General features: G+C 49.4%; 1 protein-coding gene across 1 annotated transcript in view; it reads right to left on the bottom strand.

The window, feature by feature from the left end:
- HORMAD2 (HORMA domain containing 2) overlaps nucleotides 1-21,792 on the bottom strand; it is a 670,141-nt gene extending 648,349 nt beyond the window's left edge. The window contains exon 1 of the mRNA XM_069212695.1: nucleotides 21,651-21,792. Within this exon, the coding sequence (XP_069068796.1) occupies nucleotides 21,651-21,792 (142 nt within the window). The remainder of the gene's footprint in view (nucleotides 1-21,650) is intronic.
- Between the last annotated feature and the right edge of the window lie 553 nt (nucleotides 21,793-22,345).

Below are 22,345 nucleotides of genomic sequence, written 5' to 3'. Positions count from 1 at the left end.
CTGTGACAGGGAAGAGGCAAAAACATGTCACAAATGAGGGGGAACCAAAGCGGGTCCAAAAGTGAAGTTTGCAAAAAAAAAATTTTTAGGCTGACAAGTGGGGCAGATTTTTTATTGGTACAGATGCAACAATGCTGGGTGGTAGGAATTTTGTGGATTTCTGCAGATTCCGGAAGGTTCAATCACACCAATGTGGGGAAAAATGTGTGATTTCTAGCAAAGTTGGAAGTTTGCAGGGCATTGTGGGTAAGAAAATGGTGTGGGGTGCATGTGAAGCACACCACCCTGAACTCACCCAGATGTTTAGTTTTCAGATGTGTCTAGGTCTTGTGGATTTTTCTACATGGCAGCGTCCCAAAGTCCAAAAAGTGCAGCCCTCACTGTTCCAAGTGGCACTATTTTGAGAGTTAGACAAGCTCTCATAGCCCAAATGTAAAACTAAAACCCAAAATAATCAAATGTCCTCTTGCTGTGGGATAAGATGTTTTAGTGTGCGGGGAAGGGCAGAAAGAATGTTACCCAATTCAGTTGTGGTGGGGGCATAACCATGCCCATACTGGTTGGTAGCCACCACCCCACTATTTTTTAATTTTGTTTAATTCCCTGGCATCTAGTAGGCTTTCTGCCCCCCTACCCTGGGGAGTGGGTCAGGGGTAAATGCCCCATCTACCCACTGGTGGGCAGAACAACTTTGGCCCCATTTATTTGGGGTGGGGGTATGGCCATAACCTCACACTCTTTTAAAAAAAAAAGAAACAAAATCCCTGATCTGTGGTGAGCTTACTGCTCGCCTTGGGGACAGATGGGACTTCCAAAAATAGGCCGATCTGCCCCAAGGGGGGCAGATATGGCCAACAGTAACAGTAATCGCTGGTGTCTAGTGGTTTCTGCCCCAGTTGTGGGCAGATTGGGCTAATACAAATGGGCTGATCTGCCCCCAAGGGGAGCATAAATGGCCTAAAACTATTTTCCCCCCCAGGGGAGCGGCCCCTGCCTAAGGGGTCACTCCCCATGTCTAAAAAAATTTTTGTTTAAATAAAATAAATGATCCCTGGTGCCTAGAGGTTTCTGCCGCCCGAGGGCAGATCAGCCTAATTACATTAGGCCAATCTGCCCCCAAGGGGGGCAGAAATGGCCTAAAACAAATTTGCCCCCCTAGGGGAGCGACCCTTGCCTAAGGGGTTGCTCCCCTCCCGTAAAACTGACAAAAAAATAAATCCCTGTTGTCTTGTGGTTTCTGCCCCCCCTTGGGGGCAAATTGGCCTAATAAAAATAGGGGCCGCACCCCTTATTGTATAAATAAAAAAATAAAAAAACTCCCTGGTGTCTAGTGGGCATTTCTGCTGCCCGATCGCATGCAGAGAGAGACATCAAAGGAAAGGAAAGGCTTTTCCTTTACTTTGATGCCTCTCTCGCCCCTCCACGTGATCAGAGGAGAAATGTTTCCAATGCTGAGGGGGCAGCCTCTGATAAGGTCAGCACGCGATCACGCGCTGACGTCATCAGACGCCTCTGGGGGGCTGGGGGAGGGTCTGTTGGGCTGAAAGGGGAAGCGATTTCCCTTCCATCCCTGCCAATGGAAGGGGGATGCGAGGCCCTCGGGGAACGCTAGCCCTTCCCCGGAGGGCCCATACCAGGACGTAACGGTTATGTCCTCGGCACCCGAGCGGTGCAAACGAGGACATAACCATTCCTTCCCGGGCACCCGAGGAGTTAAGGTGATGAATTACTGGCATAGTGTAGGATCAAAACATCAACATGCAGGACAGAAGGGAGAGTAGGGCACAAAGGCACTCATTACAACATTGGCAGTGAAAGCCGCTTACCGCCGTGCAGAAGACTGCCAACACACCGCCGCGGCCGCGGAATTCCGCCACAGCTATTATGACCCACAGTTCTGAATCTGCCAAAATCTAGACACCAACACAAGTCCGCCACACCAAAGGTCAGTGATAAACTGGCGAAAACAAAACCTCCACCATCACGTCAACAGAAATACGCCCACACTATCACGACCTACGAATCCACGTGGCGGTCTTTCAACCGCGGTATTCCATTGGCGGTACACACCGCTGCGCTTAAAATACTCACATATTTACAAAACACAGACACATTGGACAAATCGAAATACACACACATGATACACATACACACACCACTCCCACACACCCAATACAATATAAAACACACACCCACATCACCCACAAACCCTTACGACAACAAATCACGAACGAAAGCCAGAGAGAGACAGCACCAGCAAGAACAACAGCATCCACAGGCACACAACACCATCACCCACATAATTTCCACGCACCTCACACAACACCCCACTACATATCAGCACACTTATCACCCCACACTCCACCCCACAGATCACCTACACCACCCCATGGCACGGCAAAGACACCCCAGGTTCTCGGAGGAGGAGCTCAGGGTCATGGTGGAGGAAATCGTCCGGGTAGAGCCACAGCTATTCGGATCACAGGTGCAGCACAACTCAATTGCAAGAATGATGGAGCTATGGCGAAGAATAGTGGACAGGGTCAACACTGCTGGACAGCACCAAAGAAATCGGGAGGACATCAGGAAGAGGTGGAACAACCTACGGTGGAAGGTGAATTCCGTGGTCTCAAGACACCACCTGGCGGTTCAGCGGACTGGAGGCGGACCCCCACCTCCTCCCCCACAACTAACAACATGGGAGGTCTTGGCGATTCTGCATCCTGAGGACCTCGCAGGAGTAGGAATGGACTCTGGTAAGACAAATCTTAACTATTACATCCCCCACCCTACCTGCATGCCATCACATACCCCCACCCTCACCCCCAGCACTCCAACTCCTCACATATGTCCCAAGATCACAAACCACCCATCCCAACACCAAGCCCTGCATGCAACAACAAAGCATGGACACCCATCACTAAAGCATGCCCACTGCACATACCCATACACCCCCCTAAACCATCATCACATAAGGTCCCACACAGGAATGCTAGCACTGGGGTACACGGTCACCCACCCATTGCACACCATGCCACACACAGATGTAATAAACATCCTTTTATACCCCTGCAGGACCCCAACCCAACGTCACCGGACAGGAGGGCCCACACATGTCCACACCACCAACAGAAGAGGCCCACAGTGATGACAGCAGCTCTGTCCAACTGGATCTAGATGACCAGCCCGGCCCATCAGTGACCTCGGGACAGTCGGTTCCCATCACGCAGTCACAGGCCACTACAGAGCTTCCCCCCTCTGGAAACACCAGCACAGCACCCACCCAGCGGGCCCATACCTCCGTCCCCAGGACAAGTCAATCAGCTGTGTGTCCACCACTACAGGGAACCCAGGCTAACCCACCACCCCAACAACAACAGGGACCTGGGGGCAGTGGTAGTGGGCACACGGTCCAGGGGACGGAGGCCCAGGAACACAGGGGGGGAACTGGGAGGGCTGCTGTGCGACAGGGGGCAGACAGGCCAAGGGAACCCACTCTCCACGAGGCCCTCTCCTCCATCATGGGAGCCTACCACCACTCCCAGGAGACAATGGCAACGGTACTGGCCAAGTTTCAGGAGACCCAGCGCCTGCAGGAGGAACAGTATATGGGCTTCAGGGAGGAACTCAGAACCATCAGCTCCATCCTGGGCACCATCGTAGGGGTGCTGAAGGACGTACTCAACACCAGGAGGGACACTGTGGCACTACAAGGGGCCCCTGACACTAGTCTGGACGATGAACTGCCCACCACCTCCGCCGGCGCTTGTGGACAGGATGCCCCGCCACAGGACCACCACACCAGCACCCCACCCCCTGCAGAGGGAGAACCACCCCGCAAACGGTCCCTGAGATCCAGGAACAAGACAGAGCACGATGCCAAGACCCACGCCAAGAAATGAGACCACCCTGATTGTCATCCTACTGTCCCACTTTGTCACCCTGTCCATACTTAAACTGCCCCAGCTCCACTTCCTATGCCCATATGGGCAATGCACCTGTAAGACTAATAGACTGGACTCTGCCATGGACATTCCTCCGCCATCACCCCTCAGCATTTTACTACCCCCTCCAAGATTGAGCACTTAAATAAACACACTTAAAGCAAAAAACAAGCTGGAGTCTGTCTGTGATTTCGAAATAGTGTATTAGCAATTACAGTGACAAAATGCTCTTTCAATTGTAATGTCAACATACCTATGTCACACAGCTCTAGTCCATGAGGAATCTAAGCAGATGTCACACAGTGGGACCCACATCTGTGAAATCGTAAGGGAAAGTGACAACTCAGTGACAATACACTGGGTGAAAACAACAGACAGTAGAGAGGCAGTAGTGTATAAGTACATGTAGTAGGAAGGTCTGTACTCTTACCTGTGTCTCACTGGAAATATTGGAAATATTGCTGAGTCCCTGTTGTTCATGTCTTCTTCCTCTGCTTCCTCGTCTTCACTGTCCACAGGCTCCACAGCTGCCACAACACCGCCATCTGGACCATCCTCCTGCAGAAAAGGCCCCTGTCGTAGCAAAGCCAAGTTGTGAAGCATACAGCAGGCCACGATGATCTGGCACACTTTCTTTGGTGAGTAGAATCGGGATCCACCTGTCATATGGAGGCACCGGAACCTGGCCTTCAGGAGGCCGAAGGTCCGCTCGATCACCCTCATAGTTCGCCCATGGCCCTCATTGTAGCGTTCCTCTGCCCTTGTCCTGGGATTCCTCACTGGGGTCAGTAGCCATGACAGGTTGGCGTAACCAGAGTCACCTGCAAATGGCGAGGGACAACTGTTAGACACGCACTAACCTATAGGGATATCCCCAGACCCAGACAACCATTCCCACTGTCTTGCTTCCAGGTGCTCACCTAATAGCCACACACGGTTCCTCTGGAGTTGACCCATCACATAAGGGATGCTGCTATTCCGCAGGATGTAGGCGTCATGCACTGAGCCAGGTAACATGGCATTCACATGGGAGATGTACTGGTCTGCCAAACATACCATCTGTACATTCATTGAATGATAACTCTTCCGGTTTCTGTACACCTGTTCACTCCTGTGGGGGGGTACCAAAGCCACATGGGTCCCATCAATGGCACCTATGATGTTGGAGATATGTCCCAGGGCATAGAAATCACCTTTCACTGTAGGCAAATCCTCCACCTGAGGGAAAACGATGTAGCTCCGCATGTGTTTCAGAAGGGCAGACAACACTCTGGACAACACGTTGGAAAACATAGGCTGGGACATACCTGATGCTATGGCCACTGTTGTTTGAAATGACCCACTTGCAAGGAAATGGGGCACTGACAGCACCTGCACTTGAGGGGGGATTCCTGTGGGATGGCGGATTGCTGACATCAGGTCTGGCTCCAACTGGGTACACAGTTCCTGGATTGTGGCACGGTCAAGCCTGTATGTGATAATCACATGTCTTTCCTCCATTGTCGACAGGTCCACCAACGGTCGGTACACCGGAGGATGCCGCCATCTCCTCACATGTCCCAGCGGACGGTGCCTATGAAGGACAACAGCGAGCACAGAGTCAACTCAGAGGTACGTACCCACAGTTTACACAAAACACCATTCGTACACAAAAAGTGGCCTGTATGTGTGTTGAGTCTAGGCCTAGGTATGTGTGACGCAGTTGAAAATGAAGCCATGTGGGCCCCTGAAATGGCGGCTGCCTGACCTCTAAAGTGGGACAATGGGATGTGAGGTAACTGCGCTGGCGTTGTACACCGTCGCGGTAGGCAGACGAAGACCGCGGCGCAATGCTGCATTGGTTAACATTGGACCCTATGGGTCCCAGGAGCCAATGACGATGTACGCCGGCGGTGACGGTACGCACCGCCGCGGACGTGACCGCCATTTTCTATCTGTTCAATCACTCGATACCTGATCTTCGACAGGAGAGGACCTACACTGCAAGTGCTGCTGTGACCTCGGTCTGGAAGAGACAATGGCTCGAGTGTCTGGGGAAAGGGCCCCTGCCTTCACATCGGAGGAGTTGGAGAATCTCGTGGATGGGGTCCTCCCCCAGTACACGCTACTCTACAGTCCTCCAGACAAACAGGTAAGTACACAGGGAGCATGATGTATGGGCTATGCCTGTGTGGAGAGGGCTGGATGTAAGAAGGAAGGGGGGAGAGTGTGGCGTGCATGAAACTACGGTGAATGCATGTGCCACATGGCAAGGGTAGGGATGGGGGCCAATCAATTTGACGGTGCAGTTGGTAATAACTTACTCTTCCCCCTGTACATTTCATGTAGGTCAGCGCCCACCAGAAAAAACATATTTGGCGTGCCATCGCCAAGGACGTCCGGACCCTGGGGATCTACCACAGACAGAGCACCCACTGCCGGAAAAGATGGGAGGACATTCGCCGTTGGAGCAAGAAGACGGCAGAGGCTCAGCTGGGGATGGCCTCCCAACGTGGGAGGGGTGCCCGTCGCACCATGACCCCCCTGATGTTCAGGATCCTGGCGGTGGCCTACCCGGAGTTGGATGGGCGCTTGAGGGCATCACAGCAGCAACAAGGGGGTGAGTACACTCTCATTCTACTGACTTTACGCGCATTGGAGGGGTCTGGGTGGGGGAGGTGGGCTGTGGGCTGTGGGTTTCCCTAGGCCAGGGTGAGTTCCGTAGGCAAGGTCCCTCCATAAGGCAGGCCATGTGGCAGCCCACCCCACCTCCGTAGAGTGCCAAGTACACCTACTCATGCCCCTGTGTCATCTATGTGTGCAGATGTCGTCCATAGCCTTGTAGGCCATTTCCCAGGAATTGAACAGTGGAGCCCAAGAGCGCGGCGTAGTGCAGGAGGCTTCTGTGTCTGTCGTGTCCGCCAACGGTAGCGGTAATGCATGCACTCAACATGTCTTTCTTCTGTCGTCGTCCCCCTTTTTGTGGTCTCCCTGTTCTTGTGTGCATTAGCATCATCAGGCGGCGGAGGAGCAGTGGCACCGGAGCACCAGGGGGCTGCATCCCACATGGCCATGGAGGGCCACACTACGGACTCAGACTTCACCAGTGGGACGGATTGCGAGGGGAGCTCCACGGCGGGGACAGGAGCTGAGACCAGTGGCACGGACTCGTCCTCTGATGGGAGCTCCCTTGTGGTGGAAGCAACATCTGTGCCACCCCCATCTACAGGTACAGCCGCCACCACCCCTTCCAGCACCGCCCTCCCAGCAGCCCCTCAGCCTTCGCCCCGTGCCCGCTCACCCGGGAGGGTGGGTGTCACCTTCGCCCCAGGCACCTCAGGCCCTGCCCCAGTCACCCCTGCTGCCCTCAGTGAGGAGCCCATTGACCTCCTCAGGTCCCTCACTGTTGGGCAGTCTACCATTTTGAATGCCATCCAGGGTGTAGAAAGGCAGTTGCAACAAACAAATCCTCTGGTCGGGCGGCCCTTCAGCGAGCTTTTCAGACTCTGGCCTCAGCACTGATGGCAGCCATTGTCCCTGTGTCTAGCCTCCCCCCTCCAACTTCCTCCACCCCGACCCAATCCCCTGTACCTCAGCCTATCCCAAGCACACCTACAGACCAGCATGCACACACGTCAACACACAAGGGAAGCTCAGGCAAACATAAGCACCACACATCCCACAGGCACTCACGCAAGCATCACACACATGCAGACACACCAACATCCACTGCCTCCACTGTGTCCCCCTCCTCCTCGTCTCCCTCCTCCCTCCCTGTCTCGTCTACACTCACACCTGCATGCACTACCTCTACAGCCACTACGTCCCTCTCCAGCACACCCACCACCACACCCCGCTGACGTGCAGTCACCACCCCCACTACCATTTGCACGTCCCCTGTGTCCTCTCCCAGTGTGTCTGTGATGCCCCCTCCAAAGATACACAAACGCAGGCACACACCCACCCAACAGCCATCCACCTCACGACAGCCTCCAGCGCATGCACCTTCACCCAAAGTCAGCAAACGAACACCTCCTACAACCACCACCTCTTCCTCCACTCCCAAACCCCCTCCAGCTACCCGTCCCAGTGTGTCCAAAAAACTTTTCCTGTCCAACCTTGACCTCTTTCCCACACCTCCCCCACCCCGTCCGTCTCATAGGTCCCGAACTAGCACCTCAGCCACAACATCTCCGGGACCAGTGGTGCCTGCACTCACCGGAATCTGGAGTGCACCAGCCACCAGGGCAGCCAGTGTGGCACGGAGCCACAGCACAGACAGTCCCCCACCTGTGAAGCATCAGAAGTTGGCCAGTGCCCGGCGGGAGAGGGAGAAGACTCCAGCCACCAAAGCCGCTCCCAGGGGTCCCGGTAGGAGTGTGGAGTCAGCTGTGACACCTTCCAAGGTGGGGTAGGGCCACAAGAAACCCGGCAAGTCTGGGAAGAGCAGCACAGCAGAGAAGTTTGCCATCATCCCCGCTGCCCAGGAGGCCACCTCCAGCACCAGCCCAGCTGCCCAGGACAGGACCGCCAGCACAAGCCCAGCTGCCCAGGACAGGACCGCCAGCACCAGCCCAGCTGCCCAGGACAGGACCGCCAGCACAAGCCAAGCTGCCCAGGACAGGACCGCCAGCACCAGCCCACCTGCCCAGGACAGGTCCGCCAGCACCAGCCCACCTGCCCAGGACAGGCCTGCCAGCACCAGCCCACCTGCCCAGGATAGGACCGCTAGCACCAGCCCACCTGCCCAGGACAGGCCCGCCAGCACCAGCCTACCTGCCCAGGAGGTCACCGCCAGCACAAGCCCACCTGCGCAGGAGGCCACCGCCAGCACAGGCCGAGCTGCCCAGGAGGCCACTGCCAGCACAGGCCCAGCTGCCAGGAGGCCACCGCCAGCACAAGCCCTGCTGGGCCATGAAGGACCGCCAGCAAAAGCCCCGCTGGGCCATGAAGGACCGCCAGCAGCTGAGTCCCTGTAATGGAGACCGCCGCCTCAAGCACCGCTGCACAGGGCACCGCCACCTCAAGCACCGCTGAACAGGGCACCGCCGTCTCAAGCATTGCTGCACAGTGCACCGCCGTCTCAAGCACCGCTGAACAGGGCACCGCCATCTCAAGCACCGCTGCACAGGGCACCGCCGTCTCAAGCACCGCTGAACAGGGCACCGCCGTCTCAAGCACCGCTGAACAGGGCACCGCCGTCTCAAGCACCGCTGCACAGGGCACCGCCGTCTCAAGCACCGCTGAACAGGGCACCGCCGTCTCAAGCACCGCTAAACAGGGCACCGCCGTCTCAAGCACCGCTGAACAGGGCACCGCTGTCTCAAGCACCGCTGGCCCATGAGCGGCAAGGGCACTGACGCAACTGAGTCCGTCACGGGGTGAATGATGCACTCTGGGAGCAAAGCTCCCTCCAGAACCAGTGGAGACTGTCATCCACCACCTCTGTCCTTAGCAGGATGAAGCACTCTGGGCACAAAGCCCCTTCCAGAACCAGTGGAGTATCACATCCACTACCTCTGTCCTTGGCAGGATTAAGCACTCTGGGCACAGAGCCCCCTCCAGAACCAGTGGATATTTCCATCCACTACCTCTGTCCTTATAAGGATGAAGCACTCTGGACACAAAGCCCCCTCCAGAACCAGTGGAGTATCACATCCACTACCTCTGTCCTTAGCAGGATGAAGCACTCTGGGCACAAAGCCCCCTCCAGAATCAGTGGAGTATCACATCCACTACCTCTGTCCTTGGTAGGATGAAGCACTCTGGGCACAGAGCCCCCTCCAGAATCAGTGGATATTGCCATCCACTACCTCTGTCCTTAGCAGGATGAAGCACTCTGGGCACAAAGCCACCTCCAGAACCAGTGGAGAAAGTCATCCACTACCTCTGTCCTTAGCAGGATGAAGCACTCTGGGCACAAAGCCCCCTCCAGAACCAGTGGAGAAAGGCATCCACTACCTCTGTCCTTAGCAGGATGAAGCACTCTGGGCACAGAGCCCCCTCCAGAACCAGTGGATATTGCCATCCACTACCTCTGTCCTTAGCAGGATGAAGCACTCTGGGCACAAAGCCCCCTCCAGAACCAGTGGAGAAAGGCATCCACTACCTCTGTCCTTAGCAGGATGAAGCACTCTGTTACAAAGCCCACTCCAGAACCAGTGGAGAAAGGCATCCACTACCTCTGTCCTTAGCAGGATGAAGCACTCTGGGCACAGAGCCCCCTCCAGAACCAGTGGAGAAAGGCATCGACTACCTCTGTCCTTAGCAGGATGAAGCACTCTGGGCACAGAGCCCCCTCCAGAACCAGTGGATATTGCCATCCACTACCTCTGTCCTTAGCAGGATGAAGCACTCTGGGCACAAAGCCCCCTCCAGAACCAGTGGAGAAAGTCATCCACTACCTCTGTCCTTAGCAGGATGAAGCACTCTGGGCACAAAGCCCCCTCCAGAACCAGTGGAGAAAGGCATCCACTACCTCTGTCCTTAGCAGGATGAAGCACTCTGGGCACCATGCCCCCTCCAGAACCATGGAGACTGTCATCCACTTGAGAGACTGTGGCTTTGCACTCCCCTGGATTGAACAGTGGGCAACCCACCCACTGTAGAGACTTGAGAGACTGTGGCTTTGCACTCCCCAGGATTGAACAGTGGGCAAACCACCCACTGTAGAGACTTGAGAGACTGTGGCTTTGCACTCCCCAGGATTGAACAGTGGGCAACCCACCCACTGTAAAGACTTGAGAGACTGTGGCTTTGCACTCCCCAGTATGGAACAGTGGCCCCCTCGTGGATTTGGTGTCGTGCACTCAACCGGCTGAGGTGCCCCCCTCTCCCTCCCCCTGAGGTGCCTGTTTAGTTGCTCTCTGATGCCCCTGCAGTGTTCTCTCCGTCATGGTCGGGGATCTTGTGTGGGCCTTGCGCATACCGTGTGGTCCCAGTGTTCCACTGAATTTATTAGAGCACTACCTGGACTACTATGCTTGGTATATATTTTGTACATGGTGTATATATATATTTCTGCCTACTTGCTTTTAATATATTACAATGGTTACACTCATTTTCTATTGTCTTTGCATTCTTCCGGGGGGTTTGGGAGTGTAACTGTGATGTATTGATATGCATAAGTGTGTGTGTTATAGTGGGTGAGAGTTGGGGTGTTGCGTGTGTATGTCCCTGTTTTTTCCCTCCCCCCTCCCCTGTGTCGTAGGTGCAGAACTCACTGTGGTCTTCGCCGCCCGCGTTCGTGCTCCTGGTAGAGGAGCAGGAAGACTATTGCAGGTAGAATTTGGAGTTCCGGATCCATGGCGTCCTCGTTCCTCGTGGGGTGTGTAGAGGTGAGCGTTTTTCCTTTGGTATTCCTGTTTCCGCCGTGTTTTTATCTGCAGTGAATCCGCCCCGGAAAAGGTGGCAGATTGGCCTGTTGTGATACTGTGGGCGGTACATTGTCCTCCGCCTGTCTGTTGGCGGTGACCGCCAAGCAGTTTGTTTGTACCGCCGTGGCGGTCGAAGTGTTAAAGTGGCTGTCTTTGTTGGCGGTTTCCGCCACGGTCGTAATAGCAAATTTTTTGCCGCCGGCCTGTTTGCGGTCTTACCGCCGCTTTATCACCGTCCACCAGGGTTGTAATGACCACCAAAGTCTTTGGTAGAAGAAGGCACCTGGTGAGATATGGACCATGAAAGAAATGTTGGTTTGGTAATGAAAGTCGTGCATGGGAAAGAAGGGTTATAACAGGGCTCCTTCACAGCCCACCTTGTATTCAGTGCACAAGGAGCCACAAACAGACATGCCTGCGGAAAACACCATCATTCTTTGCCCTGAGTGAAGCTACAATAACATATATAATCTCAATACATGCATAAACATTTGCAACAGAGAGCATGTACAAAGATAGCTTAGGTCATGCAATGTATGGAAAATGGAATGCACAGAACAATTTGATACACCCCGTAAAAACCAACCCTTGTGCCCTCAGCAATACAAACAATCTAGTAAAGCAAGTCATTGGAAAAACATAAGGGCTGAGTGTAAGATTGTAGCCCCCAACTCAAGCCAGGGAGCCACAAACGTAGTGAAAAAACATAGAGCATCATTCTGGAGTTAGACACAACAATTATAAACAAATCAGCACAGCTTTGAAGTATCCAGCATAATATTTCACCAACAACACACCTGCGAGAGAGAAAAACATACCATATTTTGTAAATCGTATCAGAAAATTGGCATTCGTTAACCATATCAACGGGGTTGTTAATATTGGAATAATTGATGCCGATGCACAGAACAATACATTCACATATAAGAACAAAGTCGCATCACTGCTATTAAATTCACCCATCATGAACTCTCCATCGACCCCAGTATGAAGGTACGTAGTCAAGCAGGCTCTGAAACCATAACAAATTATCTGGTAGAGACATATTCTGGTTGCAGATTCCTTACCTTAGAATTTCCCCCAGGCATCAGTCTGGATCCGGAGATTTTTCTTCCAGCAGTACCCCTGCACGCTGTCAGGTGGCATTGGTCGATTCTGCGTCCTTCGTTAGTGTCGTTGTCACCGGATATGACATTGCGAGGCGTATACAGGTGCCACCCCGGTGCGCTGATGTCAGTTTCGTTTCATGACTTTCCACGCCAGAAGCGTGAAGCCATGGAGGACATTGACTCTAGTGCGCCAGAACTAGGGTCATGAAAGGGAAGTCCCTGTCCCCAGAAATCAGTGCGCACAGCGGGGAGGATGGGTGGGTCATAAGGAATCTGCAACTAGAATATGTCTCTACCAGATAATTAGTTACTGAAGGTAAGTAACTTGACAGAGATTTCTAGTTGCAGATTCCTTACCTTAGAATAGATACCCAAGCAATACTATCCCCCGGGAGGAGGGTCTACGAACCAAGATCATATTAGGATGTCCTGCAGGACTGAACGGGCAAAGTACCCATCCCTTCAGACCTGACTGTCCAGGCAGTAGTGTTTGGTGAACATGTGCAATGAGGCCCATGTTGCTGCCTGGCAGATATCCAAGACTGGAACTCTGCATGCTAATTCAGTGGTTGCAGCTGTTTTTGTGGTAGACTGCCCACACAAACCCTCCGGGGGTTGCTTCTGAGCCCATGTGTAGCACATTTTAATGCAGAGAACAACCCATCTAGAGATGGCTCTCTTCTGCACTGCCCGACCTTTCTTCACACCCACATAACTCACAAAGAGTTGGTCATCCACCAAGAACTCTTTAGTAAGATCAAGTTAGAACACCAACTCTCTTTTTGGGTCCAGGCAGTGGTCTCTCTTCTCTTCTTTAGAAGGATGTGGGGGCGCGTAAAAAGTAGGCAAGATGATGGATTGGCCTATATGAAAGGGCGTGACCCCTTTAGGTAAAAAGGAAGCCCTGGGTACAAAGCACCACCTTGTCAGGATGGATCGAAATGAAAGGTGGCTTAGAAGAAACGGCCTGCCGCTCACTCACTCTGTGAGCAGAAGTGATGGGGACCAGGAAGGCTGTCTTTACAGTAAGAAGCCGAAGTGGAAAGTGATGAAGTGGCTCAAAGGGAGCACGCATCAAGAAAGTAAGAACTAAGTTCAAGTTCCACTGGGGCATTATGAACGGAGAAGGAGGAAACATATGGGTAAGACCCTTCGGGGATCTACCTACAATGGGAGATTTCAACAAAGAGGGTTGGTCAAGTAATCTCAGGGAAGTCAAGATGGCAGACAAATAACCCTTGAGGGTGCCCAGAACAGAGGCCTGCTGGGCTAGCGAAAGAACAAACAGAAGTACCTCAGAAAGAGGGGAAGAGAGGGGGCCAAAAGACTTGTCTGTAAACCATGCCACAAATGTACTCCATCAACAGGCTATAACGTTTTGGTGGAGAGACACCTGGCTGCCAAGATAAAGTTACAGACTTTGGGCGGAAGGTCAAAAGCTGTCAACTGCTGACACTCAATTTCCAAGCAAGAAGGCATACACTGGACAGGTTTGAGTGGAGAACCCTCCCCTGATGAGACAACAGAAGATCCTCCAAAGGGGCAGTCTGATCATTGGATCGATGGCCATGCGCAATAGCTTGGGATACCAGACTCTTCGTGCCCAGTCTGGAGCCACAAGGATTACTTGTGCCTGGTCATTCTTGATACTCTTGAGAACTCTGGGCATCAGTGGCATGGGTGGAATGGCGTACAGGAGGTCTGAGCTCCACTCAAGATGAAAAGCGTTGCAAAGCGTTGCTAAGCGAGTGCGGCAAAACTGCTGGCATTGCTCGTGCCACCTCCGGATGTAGACGTCATTCGTGATTGACCAGGCACTGTCAGCTGAGTTCATCTGCTCTGGCATTCAGAGATCCCACCAGACGGTGAACAACCATGGATATGCCCCACTGTTCCAGCCATGTCTAGAGGTGGAGAGTCTCTTAACTTGGCAGCAGCCCATATGCCATACTGCAGCCTGGCTGTTAACATTGAATACTAAGCCTATACAGGGTAGGTTTTCCAAAGCTGATTTTTCCTGTGGGATTCTACACGAGTATCCACTAGAAATAAACATTACAACTTTACCCTTCAACACCAGTGCTCTGAACAGCAGCTTAAGTGAGCCAGAAGTGAGCTTAAGTGAGCCAGAAGCTTAAGTGTTAAACTCGCTACCAAAGACGTTCTGGCTGACAAAAAGAGGAGACAGGAAACCATGGGACTTTCAAAGTTTCACTGGAGGGAAGGCCTTACGGAGTCAGTGATGCCTTTTCTGTTTTTAGAGCACAATCTCAACAGGGGATGCATACTTCAAAGTAGGAGATTGGTCACAGGGTAATGACAAATTCAACCAATAGTGAATACAAAGGATGAGCACTTAGTTTAGAAAGGAATATATCACTGTTTTAAACCCTCATTCGCATAATATCCTACTAGAAGAGCAATATTGCTCCCATAACTTGGCCTGTACCTTCTGGCCATGTATAAAGAGGCCAGGGAAGTGGGATGCCTACCGCTATACCTTCCTAAGGCACTGATAGTCACGATCCTAAAGCCAGATGATCCATCCAACAGCTGCGACTCACACAGGCCCCTGTCCATGATCAATATGGACAATAAAACATTGGCCAAAATGATAGCCGCTAGACTCCCCCCCCTCTCCTTCCTGCCATCATCTGACCTGATCAATCAGTCTTCATACCCTGGCGCTCCACTGTGCATAATCTGTGCACCTTTTCATTAATACACTTCTGCAACCCAAAAGTAAAGAACGAGCTGCAGTATTCTTGGATGTGCCTAAGGTGTTTGATTCACTTCAATGGAAAAACTTTTTCACACACCTGGGCTGGAATGGCCTAAGCCACCAATTTATTTAATGGATTACGCGACTGTATATGCAGCCCACTGCTAGACTCTGTATGGGTGGGGGTATGTCATCACCCTTTCCCATAGAGCAAGAAACTAGGAAGGGGTGTCACCTGTTTCCTCTATTGTTCGCAATCACTATGGAACTACTTGCAGTCAGACTTCGCCAACCCCACTCCGATAAGAGATTAAACTTCACAACCAGACGGTTGTTTGTCTGTATGTATGCTGATGATGACAGACTCTATGGCCAGAACCCCCTTGAGAAAACTGCCCTGATTCTCCGGGAATTCACATGATTTAGAGGCCTAGAGGGCATTACTGTTAACTGGTTCAATTTAGTTATCTTCCCTCTTGCATAGGCCACATCTGCCTTTGAGCTTGAACTCCCACTGAGGTGGGTAAAGGACACGGTTAAGTATCTTGGAGTATGGATTTGGAGAGGCTTGAAAGGCATCATACATGACAACTAAAGCAGAGCCCTCCTGTGGCTTAAGGACAGAATACCCCATGTGGACTAAGCTGCCATTTTCAATGCAGGTGGATCATCTTCACATAAATGTCCTCCTTAAATTTCTTTACTTGCTCGTTAAAATGCCTGTTCCTCTAACCAGACACCTTTTTGTTTCCTCTGCTCTAACCCTTATCAGTCGTATCTATAACAAGCAAACAACCCAAGCTGTCTTGGAAATTTCTCGCACTCCCTTATGTTGTTCACTCCCGATTTGTTATTATAATATTATTGCAGTCAGGCACAATTTACTCACTTCTGGCATCATCCCTCACCATTCCATTCATGAGTTGCGATTGAAACAAACAACGTTGCACCCTGCTCACTTAACACTATCATTTGCTCCCCTGCTCAATGCGCTAGGCGAGCTATTGATACCACTAGATGCACTGTAAGGGCCTGGGACCAACTGAGGAGGCGTGCTGAGCTTGCCTTCATGTTCGCAGCTGGGATTCCTATTTAACAATATCCGGTGATGCCCATTACAGCAGAGCGTGGGGTCTGTCTACAGCTAAAACACTTTTTGCTGACTTCACTTCGGGGTCTGTACCCTGATGGACCCTTCGTCCTACTGCAGTCAAGCACAGAACGCCCCACACAGTACGCCGTTTTACACATTTCTATACTACAGACTTTGGGCCACTTGTCGAATGCTACATGACTCCTTCAGATGGGCATCTGCCTCATTGGTCACACTGGAGATGCTGCTTCAATCTCAGTCCCCTATGAAACTCATTACTAGCCTTTACACCACAATGCAGACTGAGGCCCCTGTATGCACTCCATTTGCAATATGGAATGGCAAAGGGCTCTTACCCCACTGTCCCCTGAGAAACTGTGGAAATATTGCTGCTCCTAGACTGAGGCCCTCTGAATAAATTATACATTGCACCTAATCCAGATCAACAGATTTTATAGCACTCCTGTGACACTTCACAGAATGGACCTCATTGAGGGTACCTGCTGTGCAAAATGCAGCATGACAGATGCAGGGTTCATGCACCACGCCTGGGAATGTACACGGATTCTGCCTACTAGGCCGACAAATGCAACACAATTCAATACAGTTCGGACTTATAGGTCCCTAGGTTGCCCCTGGTTGCACTTCTGGGCTGGGTTCAAGATATCCTTGTTGCCTTCAGCCAACACACGGCAGTGCTGCGCCTCTTAGCTAAACACAGAGTGGCCGTGCATTGGAGAAGAGCCTCGGCCCCTACTCCTTACAGGACTGCATGATTGATGTAGTATTCTGCGACAAGCAGGTCAAGCGATATTGGATTCTCATGCCTAACGCATCCCGACCTGCATATATCTGGGGACCTGCTGTTACATTCCTTGTCTCTCTGAGAAGCCAAGAACACCCTATTGGGCAGCCACTAAAAGACTGAGTGCTCTATGAGTCTCCACTGCTTTATTAGATGGTTCCCCTATTTCCCTCCCGCTGCACCACGGGCTACCACTAAGGTGCATATGCACCCGCTCAAAACAACCACCACCCCACCTCACTAGGCCCTGCTCTGGCTCCCACTGCATGCTACACCCCACAGATTCACCTTGCTTGATATAACTCACCTGTCAAGGATCTTCCCTTACTGTTATGTCTTGCCATGTTTAGATGTTGCCTATCCCCATGGGATATGCACTATCCTCTGGTTAGAATGTGCATGGTAATATGCCTGTATTCCTGATAAAATTCATTAAAAAGTTTTTTTTTTAAAGATGCAGCAGTGTTGGAAGGACCTAACCAATTTTAGCTGTCTGGATGCAAAGACATATAGGAGACATGCTGAAAGCTTACCTATGAATGTATTACACCCAATTGCTTACCATTAGCTTTGTGTTTTGTCACTCACATTTGCTTTCTTTCTATTCACTGGCTTGATTTGTTTTAGCCCCTCAAGCAGGCCTTTGTCCTTCCCATGCAGCATAATCAAATTTACTACCTGATTTGCTCCTTCAGTTCTTCCAGAAGTGCTTTTATTTTTTTTATTTTTCATGAAGCACTTCATGAGTAGAGGTTTTGTCAGATGGCTCCCTTTAATGCTTCTCTTCCCACCCTCACTGCCCCTCCATCTTCGGCTTCCTCTCAAGCACTGTGTGAGTCTGTAGACCCTGTCAAAGTCTGAAATGTAAGATCTGATCTTATCAAAAGGCAGACATGGTTGCAGATGTTACCCATGACAGTACCTGCTGCCGAACGGTGCTTTCTGCACCATGTAAAGGCATAATTTTAAGAGCCACCAGCATACAGGAATTTTAAAACATATAAGATAGTCAATACACTAACACTTTAAACATACCCTTTTAGGGCTGTTTACACCTATGACAGCATGCAGGTCTCTACATTTCCCCCATTTTACCAGTTTTGCATGTTTTTATGGAGGCTGTCTGCCAGCCGAAACATTATGAGTTCTGCTCACGTTTGTGCCGACCATCGACTGCAGGGCAAGCTCCCCACATACCACTGCATGCATGCCAACATTTAACAGCCGGGAAATGTGGGGGGGGGGGGGGGGGGGGGGAGTGTGTGTGTGTGTGTGTGTGTGTGTGTGTGTGTATATATATATATATATTTGTTTGTTTTTTAAATGGAGGAAATTCATTTTCCTCATTGACATGTATGGAAAAGGAAGTAACAAAAGGTGGGAAACAGGTAAAATAAAGCCATTTGATGCTTCAAAAATCAAGAGTCTTCGGCCTGAATCATGTCTGTGGGCATGTGTGCCGCTCGCCATTTTACAGCCACACAGAACTAAGTTTGCAGTCATAATTTGACCTCAGTGCCCTCGCCGATTTCTCAAAGACTGGTATGAAGAACTTACAACATACACTTTTAGAGCTTCATTACACGAAATTGTGATTACTATTGTCCATTTCACCTGTTTTACACGTTCTACTGATATTTACTTTCTAATGTTATGGACCTGTAGAAAAAAGGGTATGCTTGCTGTTCAAAACATTTGAAAAAAATAAAGCTAATCTAGTCGTACTGAACATTCAAATTGTGCTGCGCAAATCATAGATTCATTTCTTAAGTGAAACAGTCAGTCGTTTTGATTTTAGATGAAAAAGGTATTTAAGTTTCAACTCCTACGAGTCACATTAAAATATATGTGGAACCACAAAACGTCGAGTATTATAATTCCCGCTGTACTCTACCCAGTAACCATGAGTGTTCATCACACTATCTCTATATTCAGGCATTCCAATGCATTTTGCCAATGACATTATTACATTGTCTGAATCTAACATTTCAACACATGGTCTGTTAGGAAACAGATGGCAAATAATGCTTCATTGGACTTATTTTATGGCGTTGTGACCTACTAGGCATTTGTCAGAGGCGCTGACCAACGTGAATGGGGGAAGAGCTACCATCGCTTCTCTTAAACGATGACCATCACACATTGCAAGGAAAAATGTTCATTTACATGGTATCATACTTAAATGAATAATTCAAAAACAAATATTTTCAACACAAACACATTGGCATTGATGTAATATGCATGCAAGAGTATGCGGGTATATTGAGCTGAGTACATTTGCTGGCAAGGTGGCTTAACCAGTTATGGTTGCTCCTTCCTCAGCTGTGTGCTGGAAGGCTGGAATATGAAATCGGCTATGGCGAACTTAGCATTTTATCATTCTTGGTTCGCTATAATGAGTATTGTTAACAGAACTTAGAAGTATAGCATGTTCAGTTCTGCACATACTTGGAGTAATGCAGAAAGACTGTAATGATCATATACCAATAGTAACTAATGAATGGGTGGAATTTACGGTTTTAAGACACTGCACGTGTTTTGAATGTTTCTGTAAATGCACATAAGCATCACTAAACTATAATACAAATGTGTTTTGAAAGCAAAAAAAAACAGGCCGCTTTAGTGCAATTTGAGAAGCTCTGCTAACTTCTAAGCTTCCCACTGGTTGAAATCCATAATTGAATGGAGCAACATAATTTCAATGAAATATAGGTTTTGAGACCACTGTAAACCAGTGTAATGCACACACAAAGATACACTCAAGCACACACTAAGATTGCCTTTGTTGTTGTCAGAATAGCTATTGAAAAGACACATTTCATGGGAATGTCAATCTAGATACAGGATTACATAATTCCTACAAAAGACATATTCGAATCAATGAAATGATTAGAAACATTTTTGCACCTTATGTAAAAAAATATATAATATGGTCAAACAATGCATATAGGGAGTTTAGTAATATTGACAACGTTCATGTCTAGAGAATCCCAAAGAGTATTATAGTATTCTAATACTCATCAAGTAGTTTTCCCAACACTCACAGCTATGTGGTGCCAATTTTGTACTGCACATTAATGGCATCACACAGCCAAATGTCATTGCACAGATCGACAGCATGCTACATGAAAACTGCAATAATGCAAGCAAAGTCTGCAGAAATGTCTGGCAACTATGCCAGAGGTAACAATTCTAACACGAAGGGCACTGTACAAAGACACCAATATACTATAGATACGTTTGGTATAACAATCACACTTAGAAGCTCCTTTTAATGCCTTCCAGATAAGAATAATGGCACACCAGTCCGTCTTTGACCGTGTGCCTTTGAAAATATATGATTCTGCCATTCAACCAGATGTTGTTGGGTCTCCATAGACATCCACGGCGTTAGAGCTACTTCTGTCCCAGAACATTTATTTAAATGCAGGTGGTGCGAGGTCCTAGTTGTATGGGCATGAGTGTGGCTGGTTGGTCCAAAAAGTCACGTTTCAGGTAAACTGTTCCTTCATATTTAAATGTAGATGCAAAACTATCATGCTAGTTTGATCAGATGTAGAGTAATAAACATCAATAGAATGATAGACGCAGTGTCATTGGTGCCCAGGGTGTGACAGGATCACTTACCCAAATTACAGCTATTTTTTTTACTGGTCACCCAGGGGGTCCTTTTTAGATCTCACCTATGGGCAGCTGCTGCCTCAGACCTATGGGAGCCAGCTTCAGTGCTTACAGTGGACGTTAGGTAGGTTCATTGCTTCCTATTGATGGGGTTTCTTGTTACTTTCATTTGCTTGCAACTTATTTGATGGGTTTTCTTTCTCTTATTGTGTCTGTCCCTTGGAGTATAGCTTCTATACAATCCTTTTCATTGGACAGCTTGTATCCTTCCACAACTCCTCACAAAGCAAGTACTTTTTTCTGCTTCCACCACTCCATGGGAATGCTTCCAAATCATATCCCCATCCCACGTTCTTTGACCTATACCTACCGCACTCCACCGTTGTGCTCCTGCAGCTGGGTTTTTTAAAACTCTTTTTAGGGGGACCCAGAACCTGCAATTTGGTTTTAACAATGTTTTACTACATTGGCAAAAATCACTGGCAAAGCCAATAGGTCAAGAATGGCGAGACCTAAAGGCTTTGCCAATGCTCGATTCAGCTTGAAACAGAATGAGCTGTCTCTGACAGTACTGGGCTTGAACAGCAATTATATTCACATTTCTTTACATCCTTTTATTACACTGTGCACACATTAGCCACGTCCATCAACTTTAAGAGGTAAAGTAGCATTTAATAATATCAAGACGTTTAAAACAACACTGAAAAAATCCCTCAGAATATCAGCATAGAAAGACAATACAAAGATATAAATAGTAAGAAAATACGAAGCTGTAAAACTCTGACCCATTTTTAAACTACATACAATATTCTGAGAAAATGAGGCTCACAAAAAATGGGCGGAGAGGTGTTACAATGACGATTGACAAAAGGAACTTATTACCACCGAAGGCATGTTAATGCATGTGGCTCTTTGCACGACTCCATACGGAAAAAGTAACACTTTAATTTGAAATTGGTTAGGCACCTGATTGGAACAGCTAAACAATTTCATATTCTTACCGTCAAGATGCCGTGTTCCATATGAGCTCTCCGGAAAGAGACCTCGTAGATATGTTATACAGGAAATAGAAATGGCAAAAAGTCTCTTCACCAATACCAGAGAATCTTCTTCAGAAGCAATTTTATCAGGAAATAATACCATGGCCTGAAATACAGCAGAGACTTAATGTACATTCACAGCAAATGAACTTGTACTTGTAATAGTATGTATATAGCGCTTACTACCCCTGAAGAGGTGTTGAAGCGCTTTTTGGCGAGTAGCATGCTACTCCAGAACCCAAGAGGAATTAGTAGTGGATTAGTACAGGGAAATATGAGTACAGTTTTAGTATTATTGTAAGTTAATTTGAGCAGAGGATATGTGAGTTTGTTAGTTGGATGGACTACAGTAATGGAGGGCTAGAGGAAGGAAGAATCCAGAAGTGTTAATTGGGAGTTTATAGTAATAGGATGAGGCTTGGGATGAGTAAAGGAGAGCTGGAGGAGGGAAGAGTCTGTGGAAAGGATTAGGGAGATCATAGTAGCAGGAAGGGTTTTGGATGAATCAAAGGTGAGATAAATGAGGGAGAATTTAGTAGGGTTGTTCGGGAGCTCATGGTAGTAAACTGAGGTTTGGGTGAGTTAGATGTGGAAGAGGCGGGAAGAGCTTAGGCAGGGTTATTTTGGAGATGAAAGTAGTAGAATGGGTTTGGGAT

This window comes from Pleurodeles waltl, chromosome 11, assembly GCF_031143425.1.
Source record: "Pleurodeles waltl isolate 20211129_DDA chromosome 11, aPleWal1.hap1.20221129, whole genome shotgun sequence".
Classification (NCBI taxonomy): Eukaryota; Metazoa; Chordata; class Amphibia; order Caudata; family Salamandridae; genus Pleurodeles; species Pleurodeles waltl.
This window is presented reverse-complemented; position numbering and strand designations above follow the sequence as displayed.